Genomic DNA, 17,613 nt, shown 5'->3' on the forward strand with positions numbered 1-17,613 from the left:
GCGGACGAGAGGCTCCGGGCGGAGCAACACCTAGCCCTGCCTCTTGGCCCGGCTAGCCGAGCGGGGCCGAGCGGGGCCGAGCGAGGCCGAGCGAGGAGGAACGGGGCGGAGCGCCGGGCCGAGCGGGGCCGGGCGGAGCCGAGCTTGTCCGAACGGAATCGGACGGGGCGGAGCGCCGGGGCCGAGCTCAAGCCGCCGCCACAGCGATGAAGCGGGACCGGCTCGGGCGCTTCCTGTCGCCCGGGGTGTCCGGACAGCGCGGGAGCTCCGGTGGCGGCAGCTGTGGCGGTGGCCGGGCCCGGGGCCGCCCCTCCCGCAGCGGTCCCGACGTGGCCGAGGCGGCGGCTTTGGTGGCTGCGCGGCTGGGCTGGGGCCCGACGCGGGCCTGCGCGGACGCGGGCGAGGACGGCGCCGACGAGGCAGGTGGGTCTTGCCGTGCGGGCTCGAGGGGCGGTGGGCCGGGGCCCCCGGTGACCGCCGAGTGCCCCCGCGATCCCCCCGGCTCCCGGTGACTACCCAGCCCCCCATGACCACCCCTCTCTCCGCGACCACCCGGCCCCCCCGTGACTCCCCGGTCCCCTGCGACCACCCGCTCGCCCCCGCCCCCCGCGACAACCCGGCCCAGGGTGCCTTGGCTCCTCAGAAAGCGGACTAGGCCTCCCCGCCCGGAGGGGGTAAGGCGGTCTCCGCGGCGGACGCCGCAGCTGCGCTGGGTGATGTTTCGCAAGACAGCTGTCTTTTCGGCGCCCACTCTGAGCTCACTGAGTAATTAGTGCTCAAGTCCTGCCGTCTGTCGGGCAGGCCTGGGTTTCAGTCGTGTTTTTGCCCTGTGCTCTTCGGATAATGGCTTAACGTGGTCTGGGCCTCAGCTTCCTCTTCGTTCAGACAGAACTAAGAGGGTTGAGTGTAGGAGTGCCGGGGCCCCCTCCTGGCAGGCGGTATGGGCGTTAATATGCACTTTGCCTTCGTGTAATGTTTTTGCTCCCTCGAGAAGGACTTCACGCTTCTCTCATGTAGTCCTCCCCCGGGGCAGAGAGAGAGGTGGCATCATCTACACTTGCAGACAGGAGGCCCCCGGAGAAGCAGAGCATGGGCGTGGCTCTGTCAGTTCTGGTCGCAGGAGGGTGATGTGAAGAGGGGTGAAGTTTCCAGCTTCGTTTAGGAAGTTCCATAGCTGTGGAGGCATTTATTTATTTACTCAAACTTTCTTTTTTATTATTATTTTTTTTGGGGGGGATTTTTTGAGGTATAATTGGCACATAACATGATATTGGTTTCAGGTGTACTAGGTAACATCCATCACCACTTGTAGTTAGAAGTTGTTTTCCCTTCTAAGTTCTCTAAGATGAGAACTTTTAGGATCTACTTTTAAGATCTCAGCAATTTTCAAATATACAACGCAGTATTATACTGAAGTATCTGTAGTTACCATACTGTATAGCACATTGCCAGGACTTATAACTGGAAGTTGGTACCTTCTGACCACTTCAGGCATTTCACTCACCACCCCACTCCCCTTCTCTGGCAACCACTAATATGTTTTCTGTAACTATTAGTTCAGGATTTTTTCTTTTTTTAGATTCCACGTATTAGATCATATGGTATTCATCTTCCTCCATCTGACTTACTTCACTTATTGTAATGCCATTAAGGTCCATCCGTGTTGTTGGAAATGGCAGAATTTTCTCACTTTTTCATGGCTGAGTAAATATTCCATTGTGTATATGTACCACAGTTTCTTTAAACATTCACCCATTGGTGGACACTTCGGTTGTTCCCATACCTTGGCTGTTATAAATAATGCTGCAGTGAATATAGGCGTGCATATATGTTTTCATTTCCATAGGATAAACACCCAGCAGTGGAATTGCTGGACCGTGTAGTAGTTCTGTTTTTAATTTTTTGAGGAACCTCTATACTGTTTCCATAGTGGCTGCACCAATTTACATTCCCATCAACAGTGCGCAGGGGTTCCCTTTTCTCCACACCCTTGCCAACACTTGTTATTACTTGACCTTTTGGTGATGGCCATTCTCACAGGTGGGAGTGATATCTCATTGTGGTTTTAATTTGCATTTACCTGATGATTAGTGACGTTGAGCACCTTTCCACGCACCTGTTGGTTATCTGTATGCCTTTGGAAAGAGGTCTCTTCAGATCCTATGCTCGTTTTTAAAATCAGATTATTTGTGCTCTTATTATAGTGTTGTATGAGTTCTTTACATATATTGATTATTAACCCCTTATCAGATACATGATTGGCAAACTTTTTTTCCTATTTCATTTTGTTGATGGTTTCCTTTGCTGTGCAGAAGCTTTTTAGTTTGACGTAGTCCCATTTGTTTATTTTTGCTTCTGTTGCCTTTGCTTTTGGTGTCAATCCAAAAAATCATCTCCAAGACCCATGTCAAGGAGCTTACCTTTATGTTTTCTTCTATGAAGGAGTTTTATGCTTTCAGGTCTTTCAAATCTGTAATACATTTGAGTTTATTTTGAGTATGGTATAAGGTGGTGGTCTAGTTTCATTCTTTTGCATATGGCTGTCCAGTTTTCCCAACACCATTTTTTTTTGAATTTTATTTTTTTATACAGCTGGTTCTTATTAGTTATCCATTTTATACATATTAGTGTAAATATGTCAATCCCAGTCTCCCAGTCCCAGCACCATTTATTGAAGAGTCTGTCCTTTCCCCATTGTATGTTCTTGGCTCATTTGTTGTAAACTAATTGGTTCTGTACGCATGGATTTATTTCTGGGCTCTCTATTCTGTTTTATTAGCTTACATGTCTATTTTTATGTTAGCACTGTACTGTTTTGACAGTACTCGGTAGTACTATTAACACTGTACTGTAGCTTTGTAGTATAGTTTGAAATCATGCCTCTGTGATCAGGCCTCCATATAGTTTGAAATGATGCCTCCAGCTTTGTTTTTGTTTCTCAGGATTGCTTTGGCTATTCATGGTTTTTTTTTTTTTTTTTTTTTTTGGTTCCATATAAATTTTAAGATTGTTGTATTTTTGTGAAAAATACCAGTGGGATTTTGATAGGGGTTGCTTTAAATTTGTAGATGGCTTTGGGGAGTGTAAACATTTTAGCAATATTAATTCTTCCAACCCACGAGCATGGACTGTTTTTCTATTTATTTGTGTTTTCAGTTTCTTTCTTCAGTGTCTTATAGTTGTCAGTGTACAGGTCTTTCACCTCCTTGGTTAAATTTATTCCTAAGGATTTTATTCTTTTTGACACAATTATAAATCTGGTTGTTTTCTTAATTTTTAATAGTTTGTTAGTATTTAGAAGTCAGCCGATTTTTGTATGTTGATTTTATATTCTACAACTTTACTGACTGTTTATTCTAACAGTTCTTTTGGTGGAGTCTTACAAAGTTTTCTATATATAATATCATGTGCAAATAGAGGTTGTTTTACTTCTTTCTTTATGATTTGGGTGGTTTTATTTTTCTGGCCTATTGCACTGGCTAAGACTTCCAGTACTATGTTGAATAAAAATGGTGAGAATGGGCATCCTTGCTTTGTTCCTGGTCTTAGAGGAAAGCTTTTAGCTCTTCACCATTGAGTATGATGTTAGCTCTGGGCTTGTCATATATGGCTTGTATTACGTTGTGGTACTTTCTGTCTGTACACAATTTATTGAGGTTTTTATTGTGAATAGATGTTGAATTTTGTGAAACATTTTTTCTGCATTTATTGAGATGATTGTATGATTTTTATTTTTTGTTTTGTTAATGTGTGTCACATGGATTGATTTGGGGAGGTTGAGCCAGCCTTGCATCCCTGGAATAAACCCCAACTGATCATTGTGCATGATCTTTTACATATATATATATATATATATATATATATATATATATATTTACTTACTTACTTATTTACTTACTTACTTATTTACTTACTTACTTAATATATTTTTTGGTTCCATCGGGTCTTGGTTGTGGCACACGGGATCTTTCGTTGTGGCGCGTGGGCTTCTCTCTAGTTGTGGCATGCAGGCTCCAGAGTGCATGGACTCTGTAGTTGTGGCACGTGGGCTTCAGAGCGTGTGGGCTCTGTAGTTGTGGCACCGGGCTCAGTAGTTGTGGTGCGCGGGCTTAGTTGCCCCGTGGCATGTGGGATCTTAGTTCCCCAACTAGGGATCGAACCCGTGTGCCTTGCATTGGAAGGCGGATTCTTAACCACTGGACCAGCAGGGAAGTCTCCATGATCTTTTAAATTAATTGTTGAATTCAGTTTGCTGTTATTTTGTTGAAGATTTTTACATCAATATTCATTAGGTATATTGGCCTGTAATTTTCTTTTCTTGTTGTGTCCTTGTCTGGTTTTAGTATCAGAGTAATACTGGCCTTGTTGGGCTTCCCTGGTGGCACAGTGGTTAAGAATCTGCCTGCCAAAGCAGGGGACATGGGTTTGAGCCCCGGTCCGGGAAGATCCCACAAGCTGTGGAGCAACTCAGCCCGTGTGCCACAACTACTGAGCCTGTGCTCTAGAGCCTGCAAGCCACAACTACTAAGGCCACGTGCCACAATTTCCGAAGCTCGTGTGCCTAGAGCCCGTGCACCACAACGAAGAGCAGCCCCGGCTCGCTGCAACTAGAGAAAGCCCGCGCACAGCAGCAAAGACCCAACGGAACCAAAAAAAAAAAACTGGCCTTGTTTTGGAGGCATTTAGAATTTTTTGAAAGGTTTTCTAGCCCAGAAGGCCCTCCACTGGCCATTTTCCCCAAAGTCTGTGTATTCGCCTGGTAGACCGGAGCCAGAGGCCTGCCTTTGGCCCAGACCTGCGCCTGTGTTTAAGGGGCATGTCTGGGTAGGCCCCGCTCCCGGGGCTGGGAGGCTGGCGGAGTGTGGGCCTCACCTCCCCTGGGAGCCGTCTTGCGCGCCTGACTTCATGTTTCCTGTCCTTGCCCAGGAACGGCCCGGGCCCTGGCCATGGGGCACTGTCGCCTCTGTCACGGGAAGTTCTCCTCGCGGAGTCTCCGCAGCATCTCTGGCAGGGCGCCTGGGGAGAGCTCAGAAAGGCCGCCCCCTGGGGACCGTGTTTTTGTCCGGGACTTCCAGCGCCTCCTGGGCGTGGCCGTCCGCCAGGACCCGGCTCTGTCCCAGTTTGTCTGCAAGAACTGCCACACCCAGTTCTACCAGTGCCACGGGCTCCTCGCGTCCTTCCTGCAGAGCGTCAACGTCCCCCCCACGGGCCGCCGGAAGCCTTGTGCAAAGTAGGTGCCCTCCCTCGTTCGCTGGGGGCGGGCGGGCCGAGTGGGCACAGGGCGGCCCGGGTGGGAGCCTCCGCATGGGGAGCCCATCATGCCGGGTGAGACAGACGCTCGTGAGCACCAGTGCGACGGGTGTGTGGGCGGGGGGCCCGGTGGGCGGCCTCGGAGGGGAGGGCTCAGCCTGCACGCGGAGCAGCCGCTGGGCCCACTCCTGCTCTCAGTGGGCGGCGCTGCTCCTTCGCAGGGTCGGTGTGCAGCCTCGGACAGGGGCGGAGGAGGGAGCGTGTGTGGGTGAGTGAGTGCACCCCCGGGGTGGGGTGGGGCGGGCGGGGTGGGAGGTGCAGGTGCTCATGGCCGCGGGCTGGCCTCTCTGCCTCTCCTCAGTGGACCTGATCGCCTCGAGCCCCCAGGGCCTGCGCAGCTTGGTGGGGTGGGTGCACGGACACGCGGCCAGCTGCGGGGCCCTGCCCAGCCTCCAGAGGACCCTGTCCTCCGAGTACTGTGGCATCGTCCGGGCCGTGTGGGGCTGCGACCGAGGGCACGACTACACCATGGACGCCGACTCCAGCTGCGGGGCCCTCTTGCTGGACGGCGCCTTGGGTGTCAGGCGGACGTGGGACAAGGATTCGGCCCCGGGGCTCCCCCGGCATCGGGGGTCCAGCCCCAGCGGGGCTGCCCCTCAGAGCTCCCAGGGCAGAGCGACCGCGGCCGAGACCGAGACGCTGCCCAGCATGAACACAGCCCGGCCTCCTTCAGATGGCGACCAGGTGGGGCCTGGGCCGGGCCCCCCGCCTCAGCCAAGCCTCCCCCAAAGCGGGGCACCAGGTAGGAGGCGCCTCTGGGCCGTCTGACCAGGATTCCTAGTCCTGGGCCAGGCTCAGCCCTCGACAGGAAGCGTGTGTTGGGGCGGTGGCTGCGGTGTCGTGTGTGGAGGGGCCTGGGTAATGCCGGGGGCCGCCTCACGGCCAGCTGACAGCAAAGAGAGGCCGAGGACCCTGTTCCAGCGCTTTCTGTGACGGCACACTCGTCTGCCCTCCAGGCTTCTTCTAAGCCTGCGTGGGCCCAGGGCACAGAGGGTGGAAGAGGATGGGGGCCTCGTGGGGCATGACGGCGGTTGGTGTCTGAGGCTGTCCTGAGCCAGCTGCAGGTCACTCCCTGGTCCTCAGCCAGCGCCCAGTGGGACCAGTGTGGACAGGCTGCTCTGGGCGGCCCCTTCTTTGGGGCCTGATCCCATGGCACTGTGGGTTGGGCGCAGCTGTTCGCAGACGTCGTGTTAGGAGGGCCAGGCTGGCTTCCGGCTGCGTCTCTCGGCCTCCATGTGGGCGCCTGTTGCCGTGTGGGCACCAGGCTGCCCCGTGTGCTGACCCTCCGCCACCGGACGGTTCAGAGTGAGGGCGACGCTGGTGCTGGAGGGGAGAGACTTGTGCTGCACGGTTCTTAGAATTGTTGGGTTTCTAAACTGTGTGCCTGCAGTACTTGGATAACAGTGATTTTTTAAAATGTCCCAAAACATCCACAAAGTACAAGTCATCCCATCCCAAAGCGGCTGGATCCGAACCCCTGGGGAGGGGCTGGGCTTGCTGGTGTTGCTACTGTTGGCTGGACATGGGGGTGGCCTGGCGCTGGGGCCACCCCCATGTGGGGGATGGGTCGGGAGGTGAGTGACTTGGAGGCAGGGGGACCCCAGGCTCCCCGTCGTCCTCGCGGGGAGCACCACCTAGCTGTCTGGGGGTGACGGGTGACTGGAGTCTTGTTCTTTGTTTCTCAGGGCAGTTGGGTGAGAAGCAGGTTCCATCTCCAACCTCGGATGATCGGGTAAAAGACGAGTTCAGTGACCTTTCTGAGGGGTGAGAGAAGAGTGGGTTTACATAGCCTAAAATTCCTCCTTGGAAACAAACGCCGCCATCCCAGGGGCCGGCAGCCTGGGTCTCAGCCGGCCTCCCCACTTTCTCTGTTGGGAGGAGGGGAGCAGCGGGGGGTGCTTCTAGGCTTCCGTTCCTGAGTGGGGGCTCCTGGGTCCCCGCGGCACCTCAGACCTGATGGAGCTGCAGGGGGCCTGGCCAGGGTGGTATGGAAGTTACTCTGCTCAGATGGTCCTCTGGCTGGTCCTATGCTCCTGCCGCTTGTCTCGCCCTCCAAGGCCTGAGTTTTGAACCAACCCCAGACATTACTAGAACAGAAGCCAGCCTCTGGCCCTCTATCATGATGTGTTGGTGACATGGGGGTGGAGGCTCCCTACAGGAGGACAGACCTTCCTGGAAGGGGCACCTGTTTGCTCCTGGGGCCACCCCCCGGGCTCCAAGACCAAACCTCTCGGGATGGAGGCCGCACGCCAGCCAGCCTTCCCACCCTGCCCTGCGAGCTCTGGCTGGACTGCAGATGCACTTTTGTCCAAACAAGTAGAAGGACAGTGTGATTTTGGTGCCAGTGACGGATGACCCAGTTGCTGGAAGAACCCCAATGTGTGCGCCACAAACTCCCCCGGGGTCAGGAGGCCGTGGCTGTTCCGTAGCCACCAGCCAGCCTTGGGCCTTTCTCCGTGGGGAGTGTGGCAGCTGGGCTCTGTCTGCTGCCTAGCAGAGCCTGTGTAGTGACTCACACTTCAGGGTAAAGGTTATAGACGTACAGATGTTTTTTTGGCCTTTGTGACCTTTGAGATGACTGACAGCTGACCTCTCATCTGGGCAGGTGCTCACGGTTACCGGGGTGAGGTGACATTGTAAAAGCCCACTTCCTGAGAAGTCCACCTCTTGTGAGGGTCTTCACCCCCTGCCTCGGGCCCCGGTAGAGAGGCTCTTTGGGAGTTCGGGGTCCTGGTGTCATGATGAGAAGTGTGGCTTACAGGGGATCGTCAGCTTGTGACCCTGGCTCGCGTGCCCTTTCTGTTAGGAGATGGGATTGGAGACTTAGGAATTTTAGGCCTTTTGAGGAGAACTGAGACGTGCAGTGTGGGGATCCACATGGTGTCTTTAGACAGGAAGTTTCACTGGCTCCGTCGCCGGCCCCGGAGCTTTGCTAAAGGTTCTCTCTTCTTTCCTAGAGACTTCCTGAGTGAAGACGAAAATGACAAGAAGCAGAATGCCCAGTCCTCAGACGAGTCCTTTGAGCCCTACCCAGAAAAGAAGTAAGGGGGACAGTGGTGCGGTAAGCTCGCGGGGTGTGGGAGGTGTCCAGTGGGTGACCTGGAGACGTGTGTCTGCCCTGGGGGGCAGCGGGGACTGGACGGAAGCTCGCTGCCCCCGTCTGCCTTGCTCAGCACATGCTTTCTGCTTCGCTGTTGGCCTGACCTCCCAAGCTCAGCACAGTGTGGCTTCTGGGTGAGCTGGGAGGACCTGCCCAGTTCAGCGCAGGGACCTGGCCTGGCATCACCCTGGGGGGCAGCAGCCAGCTGTGCGAGGAGCCCTGTGGATGTGACCCCGCCACCCACCCGCGTCCGCTGTCGGCCCCACTTTCCCGGCTGGCTCATCATCAGCTCTCAGGTCCGCCTCTGGCACTGATTCCCAGGCCACTTCCTCGCTGAGGCAGGCTGCCCCCTGCAGGCTTTGTGCTCTCGCTCCATTAGAGCGCGGGGCGTGGCAGAGAAGGCCGATTGTTACTTGTGTCACCCTGTGCCCAGGAACACCCCAAGCACCTCCAGTAAGTAGATGCCCAGCCTGGGCCTCTGACGTGGAACAAAACCACAGGAGCGCCACAGCATCAGCCAGGGAAGCACAAAACAAAACAGAAGCAAGCATGACTTCCTTTTCTCCTTTAAGTTCCCGTGTGGGCTGTGTGGGTAGAGAGACAGGAGAGGCGGCGGCTCAGGAGATCCCAGTCGGGGTGTGCGGCTGGCTGAGTCACGAGCCCTCTGAGTAGACAGACACTGCCTGGGGCCAAGAGGGGGCATCAGGCGGGCTAGGCTGGGGAGACCACATCTGCTTGCACGGTGCCGCCCGGGGCTGCGGCAGGAGCTCCCGCTCCCCACCCTGAACTCCATGAACCCACCTCTTACGTCCTGCTGCCCAGCAGGCCTGGGGCCACTGGTGTGGGGACGGGGACACCTGCCGTGTCCCTGGGTTTCCAGGAGGCCCCTGGGAGGGCACACGGACACATGCTGTAGGACAAGACACACAAGGTATGTGTTCAGAGGCCTGTGGGAGGTGGGACTGGGTGGCAGTGGGCTGGCGGAAGCTCTGGGCTCAGCCCTGACAGCCACTTGGTGCCTCAGGTGCCATGATGTGAGTGCCAGCTGACGTCCTAGGATGGGGCCTCTGATCAGCCGTGGTCCATGTGACCTTGCAGCAGACGTGCCTGTCGGGGTCTGCAGCCAGGCGGCAGGGGCCGGGGCTCCAGCAGGAAGCGGGAGGGAAGGAGCCTGAGCGGTGATGGGAAGGAAGGGTGCTGGCAGCCCCGAGTTGGGCGCTGTGAGCACGGTCCTCTTGCGTCTGCAGGGACCTCAACGCCTCGTCCTTCAAGGACTCACCTGAGACACCCGTGGGCTCTCTGAAGCCTCCTGCTCTCAAGAAATGCGTAATCCTGTGCAAGCACTGGTTACGCTTCAGCTCTGACTGGGTGTCCAAGCCACAAGCAGAGGAGGAGGGTGGAGGCCAGGACCGTGGCCAGGCTGGAAGAGCAGTTATTAGCCAAAAGGAGAAGCAGCCTGTACAGCTGTTGAGAAGGTTCTTGTTAATACACTGTTTAAAGAGGAGGACAGCAGCTGTTTATGTTTTTAATTGTGGTAAAACACACGTAAGAAAATTTACCGTTTCACCATTTTTTAAAGTGTACAACTCAGTGGCATTTAAGTGCTTTCACAGTGTTGTGCAACTGTCGCCACTATTTCCACACTTTTACTATCCCAAACAGAAACTCTGTCCCCATGAAGCAACGACCTCCCCTCTCCTCCCCACGGGCCCTGGCAACTCCTAATCTAGGTATCCATTCTGGGGACTTCATACAAGTGCAATAACATGTTATGTGTCCTTTTGCTACGGGCTTCTTCCACTTAGAATAATGTTTTTGAAATTCATCCATGTTGTGATGTGTCAGCTTGATTCCTTTCTATGACTTGAGTAATATTCTATTGTAAAGGGACTTCCCTGGCAGTCTCGTTGTTAAGACTCCACTCTTCCACTGCAGTGGGCATGGGTTTGATCCCTGGTCGGGGAACTAAGATCCTGCATGTGGCATGGTGTGGCCAGAAAAAAAAATTCCATCGTATGGATGGACCACGTTTTGTTGATCCATTCATCTGTCAATTTTGGTTGTTTATACTTTTTTGGCTCTTGTGAATCATGGTATAAAGGCTGTTGTAACAAGTATCTGTTTGAGACCCCGTTTTCAATTCTTTGGGTCATATGGTACTTCTTTAACTTTTTGGGGAACTGCCATACAGTCTTCTACAGCAGCTGCACATTCTACATTTCCTACTAACAGTGTACAGGGGTTCTGATTTCTACACATCCTCACCAGTATCTGTTATTTTCTGGGTGTGTGTGTGTGTTTTAATAGTCATCCTAATGGGTGTGAAGTGGTATCTCATTGTCATTTTGATTGGCATTTCCCTAGTGATGAGTGATGTAGAGCATCTTCTCACATGCTTGTATCTTCTTTGGAGAAATGTCTGTTCCAGTCCTTTGCCCACTTTTTAATTGAGTTGTCTGTTTTTTTTGCCATTGAGTTGTACATATTCTCCCTTTTTTCACTCTCTTCATAGCGCCCTTTGGTGCACAAAAAGTTATTTTGAAGTCCAGTTTACCTGTGTTTACTTCTGTTCGCTGTGCTTTTGGTGTCATATTTAAGAGAAACCACTCCCAAATCTAAGGTCATAGAAGATTTACCCCTAAGAATTTTAGTTTTAGATCTTTGATCCATTTGAGTTAATTTCTACGTAGGGTGTGAGGTAGGGATCCAGCTCCATTCTTTTGTATGTGGATATTCGGTCGTCCCGGCACCTTTTGTTGAAAAGACTGTCCTTTCCCCAGTGAGTGGTCTTGGCACCTTTGTCAAATCAGTTGATTATACTTGCAAGGGTTTATTTCTGGTCGCTCAATTATTCAGTTGGTCTGTATGTCTGTCTTTTTGCCAGTACCACACAGTTTTGATTATTGTAGCTTTGTAGTAAATTTTGGAATCAGGAAGTTTGAACTCCCCAGCTTTGTTGTCTTTCAAAATTGTGTGGTTATTCAGTGTACCTTGAAATTCTATGTGAAAATTTGTTTTGTTGTTGTTGTTTCTGTAAAAAAACACCATTGGGATTTTGATAGGGATTGAACGTATAGATTGCTTTGGGGGATTACTGCCATCTTTACAATCCATGGGTATGAGATATCTACTTATTTAGGTCTTTAACTTCTTTCAGCAGCATTTTGCAGTTTTCAGTGTACAAGTTTTTCACCTTGGTTTATTCCTAAGTGTCTTATTCCTTTTGATGCTATTAAAAATTGTTTTCTTAATTTCCTTTTTGGACTGTTCATTGTTAGTGTATAGAGATAGAACTGGTTTTTGTCTGTTGATTTTCTACCCTGCAATGTTGCTGAATTTATTTTTCTGTGTGGGTTCTTTAGGGTTTTCTACATATAAGATCATGACATCGTGAAGAGGTAATTTTCTTTCCTTTCTAATTTAGATGATTTTTTTTTTTTTTTTTTTTTTTTTTTGCCTAATTGCTGTGGCTAGGACTTCCAGTGTTCTGTTGAGAAGTGGTGAAAATGAGCATCTTTGTCTTGTTCCTGATCTCAGAGGAAAAGCTTTCAGTCTTTGACCACTGAGCATGGTGTCAGCTGTGGGCTTGTTGCTATGGCCCTAGAAGTTTCCTTCTATTCCGGACAGATTTCCTTATATTCCTGGATCTAGAAAGAAAAGTGTGCATGTATCTTTAAGTCTTTGAAGGACACCACAGTGGGGGGTGCTGTGTCTGGCCTGGTCCTCTGGGGCCTGCAAGACTGGCTAAAATGCACGACCCCACGACCCCACACGTGTGGAGGACCAGGTCCCTGCTGCCCAGGGGCTGCAGAGTGGGGGACGGCAGTGGGTGCAGAGCTCTCTCCTGGTTGCCGTGAGTCTCCCAGCAGGTTCCAGAAGAGTGGATCCTGATCTTTTTTCTAGCTTAACGATAGTTTTGTTGAGGGACTGACCCCCTGAGACTCCCCTGCCCCACCATTTTCCATGCTGTCTCCAAAATTATGGTGTTGGTGTTTCAGACAGGAGTGAAAGTTGTCATGAAGGCCCACTCCTGTGTCCCGAGGGGGCAGTGCAGGGCCTCCACCTCCCCGAAGAACTGTTCTAGCTTTGGTGGCCAAGGGTCAATTTGAGGGCCAGCCAGTCAGCAGGGGACTGAAGCAGGTTAGCCCTGGAGGCCCGAGGAGACCCACCTCCCGTTTGAAGAAAAACGAGCAGCACATAGCAAACAATCAGAAACATCACTGACTGTTATCCTCTTTCTCCCCCAGGATCTCTGGTAAGAAGAGTGAAAGCAAAGAAGCCAAGAAGTCAGAAGAACCCAAAATTCGAAAGAAACCTGGGCCCAAGCCGGGCTGGAAGGGCAAGCCGCGCTGTGAGAGGTGAGGGGCCGGGGCCGCGCAGCCCGTCGGGGCCGCACAGCCCATTGGGGCCGCAGATCCACGTGTGCTCTGCATTGCAGGGAGGAGCTGCCCACCATCTACAAGTGTCCTCACCAGGGCTGCACGGCCGTGTACCGTGGGGCTGACGGCATGAAGGTGAGGGCCCCAGCCCGTGGGGGAGGCCCCCGGCCCGTGGGGGAGGCCGGACAGGCCCGCAGTGCTGGGATCTGTTCCTCTGGGGAGAGGAGGGTGTTGAGCAGGGCCTGTGGGAGGGAGGCACGTGCTGTGACCAGGGGTGTCGGCCAGGACAAGGCCCTCAGGTCCCCGGTCCCTCCTGCAGAAGCACATCAAGGAGCACCACGAGGAAGTCCGAGAGAGGCCCTGCCCGCACCCCGGCTGCAACAAGGTGTTCATGATCGACCGCTACCTGCAGCGCCACGTCAAGCTCATCCACACAGGTGCGTCCACCCACCCGCCCCCGGGGACAGGGCTGCCTCCTGGGAAACCGGCGCCAAAGAATCCTGGTACCTCTCTGTGGGTTTACTGTCGTGTTTAAATCATTACTTTAAGAGACGTGTGCTTTTTGGATTACAAGTGACCCGCATTCATTGTAGAAACTGGGGGAGGAAGCACAGTGAAGACAGTGCCCTGGTCATCACTGCCAACAGCACGTGAGGCCCACAGCCCCCTTCTCTCTCTGAACACACGTTCATACCTTGGACTCGTATGTGCCTGGTGCACATTGTCACTGCTTCTGCACAGAAGGCAGCTCTCCCAAACCACACCCCCTTCTAGATAGATGTTACATCTGTGTCTATTGCTAAGTTTTTCTTGTTTTGAACTTTGTAAAAATGATTTACTTCACTCAGATTTGACGGTTTAATTGTTGGCACACATTTACTTGTTGGTTCCACAGCGAAACAGTTTTCCTGTGTTTTTTGCTCCAAGTGTTCTTGTCTGTGTCTTCTAACAAACACAGTGATTCTCTTGGGTTGGGTCAAGCTGTTCTCAGTCTGGATGCCAGTGGTCGTGACCACAAGCAGTTTTTGTTTTTAACACAAAAGAGGCTAGATCGAGTGCTATCGGGACGGTTGCCCCTAGTGAGGGAGGAGCCTGCCTGGGAGGCTAGTTCAGGTACTGATAGATGAGCAGTGGGACGTGCAGTGACGTGGGGCGGGAAGCGTGTGGCAGCTGCCCCACTGGCACGGCCTGCAGTGGAACCACTGGTGTGGGGCATAACGGTTCAAGTTCTGTTCAACAGCGTTAAGACTGCCTTCGCAGTGGGTACCCTGCAGTGGGCACCCTGCGGTGGGCCCAGCGTGGCGGTGGGTCTTAGAGTAGCAGCAACTGTCATCAGTCATCTATGAAACCTTACTGATTTGGCTTCCTCTAAAAATTTGTGCTCAAGGAAATCGGCCTAAAGGGCAAGAAAACAGGCTCCAGATGAAATGTACACAGTAGTTGGAGAGGAAGCCGCAGCCAGGTGACAATTTCAGGCGACACGGAGGGCTATGTATCAGAGCTGTGTCACCTGTAAAGCACTTGGGCACCGAGGGGAGGGTGTCAGGGCCTGTGGTCACTGCCTCTCTGGTCCCCAGAGGTGCGGAACTATATCTGTGACGAGTGTGGGCAGACCTTCAAGCAGCGGAAGCACCTCCTGGTCCACCAGATGCGCCACTCAGGAGCCAAGCCGCTGCAGTAAGTTGGGGGGGAGCGGGGGTGTCTCTCCCACCAGTGGGGCCCTGGCTCACCTGCCCCCGGCCCCCAGGTGCGAAGTCTGCGGGTTCCAGTGCCGGCAGCGGGCATCCCTGAAGTACCACATGACTAAGCACAAGGCCGAGACGGAGCTGGACTTTGCCTGTGACCAGTGTGGCCGGCGGTTCGAGAAGGCTCACAACCTCAACGTGCACATGTCCATGGTGCACCCCCTGACGCAGACCCCGGACAAGGCCGCGGAGCCCCCGCCTGGGCCTGCGGCGGGGCAGGCCGTGAAGGCTGAGCCCACCTGAGGGCACGCCCACCCCCGAGCTCAGTGGGCAGTGACGGGGGTTCAGGCCTCACGGCACAGCTCTGCACCCCGACGAGCCCCCACCCCGCGTGCTGGGCGGCAGGGGCTCAGCACACAGCTCACAGGGCCTTGTGGCTTCTGCTCCGGGACCGGCAGTTTCTTCTCCTATAAACAGAGTGACTTGGGGCCAGAGGTAGACTTCAAAGAATTGATTCCTCTTCCCTGCTAATGCAGTCGAGGTTTGTAACCCACTTTTCAGGGCAACGAGAGCTCCACGTTACGCTTGTAATAAATTATTTACCGAGGAGCTGGGCTATGCCCTGTGCAGATCCTGTCAGAAGAGACGGGGTTCCTGGTAGAGGTCAGGGTCCAGCACGGCCTGCCGCCTGCTGAGGAGGGCGGCACGCACTTCCGGGTCACAGTCCGCGCTCACGCCCAGCAGCTGCAAGAAAGCCAGTGTGCTGGGCCTGTGCTGCCCATGGCCCCCAAACACCCAGGGCCCGGGGAGACGCCAAGTGCTGGACGCCACATGCTCATTTTCCCGAAGGCGTTCAGCACCCTCACAGTGAACAGTAATGGGGACATGAAGACAGACAGCAAGGCGAGCACCTGGGCGTTACCTCTGCCATGTCTGAGAAGCTCCTTTTCGGGCACCGAGGTATCAACTGCAGCAGAAAAAGACGAGCGTTTGTTATCAGGCTTACGGGGTCGCCCTGGAGAGAAGATAGCCAGAGCCGCGGTCAGGGTGCTCACAGCTGCGCGCTGCGCCAGGAGGGGCTGCCCGTCCCCAAGAGCTGGCCGCCCGGGTCCGTCTGGAGACAGGCCTGGCCCTGCACCTGCCTGGGCCTGGAGGTCCCCACTGTGGGCCAGAGTCCAGACCGCACCAGTTTCCCCAGCCACGAAGAGGCCCACGAGCTTCAGGTACATGTTAACAGCAACGTGCAGGAAGGCGTCTTCCTGGAGGAGGGCATCCTCGTCAAAGTAGGACAGGAGGCTGAAAACAGACGGACGTCAGGTGACCCGGACCTCACTGAGGCCAGTGCAGGCAGCAGAGGAGCAGCCTTTCCCATCTCGAGGGAGCCCTGCTGCCCCTCCCCTGACCAGCAGGCTCCGGGGGTTACCTGTAGAAGGCGACCGGCAGCAGCCTGATGTGGTGGTCGGGGGCCAGGCGGAGGAGGGTGCGCCCCAGGCTGGCATCTGCAACACAGAGGGGCTCTGTCAGCAGCGCGGGTGCCTCCCTGCAGGGTCAGGGTCTTCACGGGCGTCGTGTGCCTGGTGATGCAGGGGTGATGTCCTCGTGCTGCAGAGTAGAGCTTGGGGGCTGGCGTCCCTGGGGTCCTCGATACTCCACTAAATTATTTTGCTTAAATGAGTCTATATACTTACCAAGAACAGAAACTTGCAAAAATGAGTTTTCAAAGTGAGCCCCAAGGAGAGGCTCATGTTTAACCATCTGAAAGTTGCTTCTGAAGAGAAGGACTAAAGAATGGGGCCACAGTCTGACCCTGCCGCCCCCTGTGCTCCCGGCAGAGGGCTGGGAACCAGGACAGACACAGGCTGGCCGGTCGGTCTCCGGATTTCTCACCCGTCTCCGTCAACTGAAAGAGCAGCAGCCAGGAAATCCTCTTCCTCTGCAGACACCCCAGGACCTCGGCACAGACGTTCAGAGCCTTCAGGGAGCCAATGGCCTGTTACCCACAGAAGAAGAGGGAGAAGGACCCTAAGGTGACAGCTGTGCAAGGAAGAGGTGTCCACCTGGGGCCTCTGGACAGAAGACACCAAGAGGCGGGCCAGCGGCCTGGGGTTTTCTCTCCTGAGAAAGCCTTCGACACAAAGGTCCCAGGTGCCCCCCCCACCAAGAGACCCTAACTCAGGAGGTCTCGGGGGAGACCCATGGTTTCAAGTGCCCTGGGGGGTCGTGCCAGCTGCTCGCTGCCCTGCCCACGGCAGCAGAGGGGTGACCTACCTGCGGGGTCAGATGTGAAGAGAGCAGGCCCATCAAGGAAAAAAAAAACAGGAAAACCAACAGCTGCAAATAAAAACAGGTCCACTCACAACATAAAGCTACCGGTGCTGTGTTCCCTTAAAGTAATTCTAAATGAAGAAAGAATACATTCCTTGTTAACAATTTACAGGCCTAGGTTATAAATCTCTTAAGTGGATCTCCAGAGAAAGAAAATTTTCCAGTCACTCTTAAAGAGAGAATTTAATGGGTTATAAACTATTACTGCTTGGGGACCTGTCTCTGCTGATCCCCCAGGCCAGAGTGTGTGGAGGTGACAGTGGCCTGGAGGCTCTGGAGCCACTACAATCCTTCCAGCAAAAACAACCTGAAAACTCTTAAAAATAGACTCTCCCTGGTAGTTTCTTACTTTAAATTATAATCGCCAAAAACTCACAGCTCAGCAACTGTTCTCAGGCAGGTGTGTATGGCCTGAGCTACTGGGGGACCCTGGCTTTCATAGAACCAGGGATTCAGCTGGGGGAAACACGGGAGCACGCCACAGCTCTGGGTAGGGGGTCCTGGGGGGGTCCCACAGCTCCCAGTGGGGCCACCAGCCTGCCATCCGAGCAGCCCTCTGTCCACCCTTGGTCTCTGCCAGCAGCTAACTGGGGTGCCTTGAGGCTATGAAACGGAAGGTCCCGCTGGACAGCTGGCAGCCAGCCCTAACCCCACCCCCACCCCGGGGTTGCGTTGATAAACAGGCCAAATAAACGCACTTGAGACTGAAATGTGAAGTACCCTTTTTATCAGCAAACCTGAGAATCTAAGTCTTACTAAACCTACAAACCCAGTAAGTTTTTGCTTCCAAATAAAGTTACAGGCACCCCAAAGT

General features: G+C 53.8%; 2 protein-coding genes across 13 annotated transcripts in view; one reads left to right on the plus strand and one right to left on the minus strand.

Annotated features, from left to right (window-relative positions):
* The first annotated feature begins 112 nt into the window (after positions 1-112).
* Positions 113-17,509, plus strand: ZNF276 (zinc finger protein 276). 2 transcript variants are annotated; one of them, XM_060084460.1, is made up of 11 exons: positions 113-423; positions 4,927-5,230; positions 5,424-5,518; positions 5,612-6,052; positions 6,996-7,074; positions 8,268-8,351; positions 12,658-12,768; positions 12,849-12,924; positions 13,109-13,226; positions 14,367-14,466; positions 14,537-17,509. In XM_060084460.1, exons 1-11 carry the CDS (start codon positions 207-209, stop codon positions 14,775-14,777), a joined length of 1,866 nt encoding a protein of 621 aa, XP_059940443.1. In that variant the 5' UTR covers positions 113-206; the 3' UTR covers positions 14,778-17,509. The 2 variants fall into 2 exon arrangements, with proteins under 2 accessions (XP_059940443.1, XP_059940444.1); XM_060084461.1 differs by having other exon boundaries at positions 5,472-5,518.
* The window catches only part of FANCA (FA complementation group A), a 55,378-nt gene continuing 51,403 nt past the window's right edge, over positions 13,639-17,613 (minus strand). For 3 of the 11 annotated variants that reach the window (XM_060084442.1, XM_060084438.1, XM_060084441.1), the window contains 6 exons: positions 16,743-16,805; positions 16,362-16,464; positions 15,898-15,973; positions 15,617-15,770; positions 15,397-15,489; positions 13,639-15,218 (listed from right to left, as the gene is read on the minus strand). In XM_060084442.1, coding sequence (XP_059940425.1) covers positions 15,111-15,218; positions 15,397-15,489; positions 15,617-15,770; positions 15,898-15,973; positions 16,362-16,464; positions 16,743-16,805 — 597 coding nt within the window. In that variant the 3' untranslated portion in view covers positions 13,639-15,110. Of the gene's footprint in view, positions 15,771-15,897; positions 16,127-16,361; positions 16,465-16,742; positions 16,806-17,613 lie in introns of all 11 variants that reach the window. The other 8 variants (XM_060084434.1, XM_060084440.1, XM_060084432.1 and 5 more) reach the window with 6 other exon arrangements.

This window comes from Mesoplodon densirostris, chromosome 19 (genome assembly GCF_025265405.1).
Source record: "Mesoplodon densirostris isolate mMesDen1 chromosome 19, mMesDen1 primary haplotype, whole genome shotgun sequence".
Lineage (NCBI taxonomy): Eukaryota > Metazoa > Chordata > Mammalia > Artiodactyla > Ziphiidae > Mesoplodon > Mesoplodon densirostris.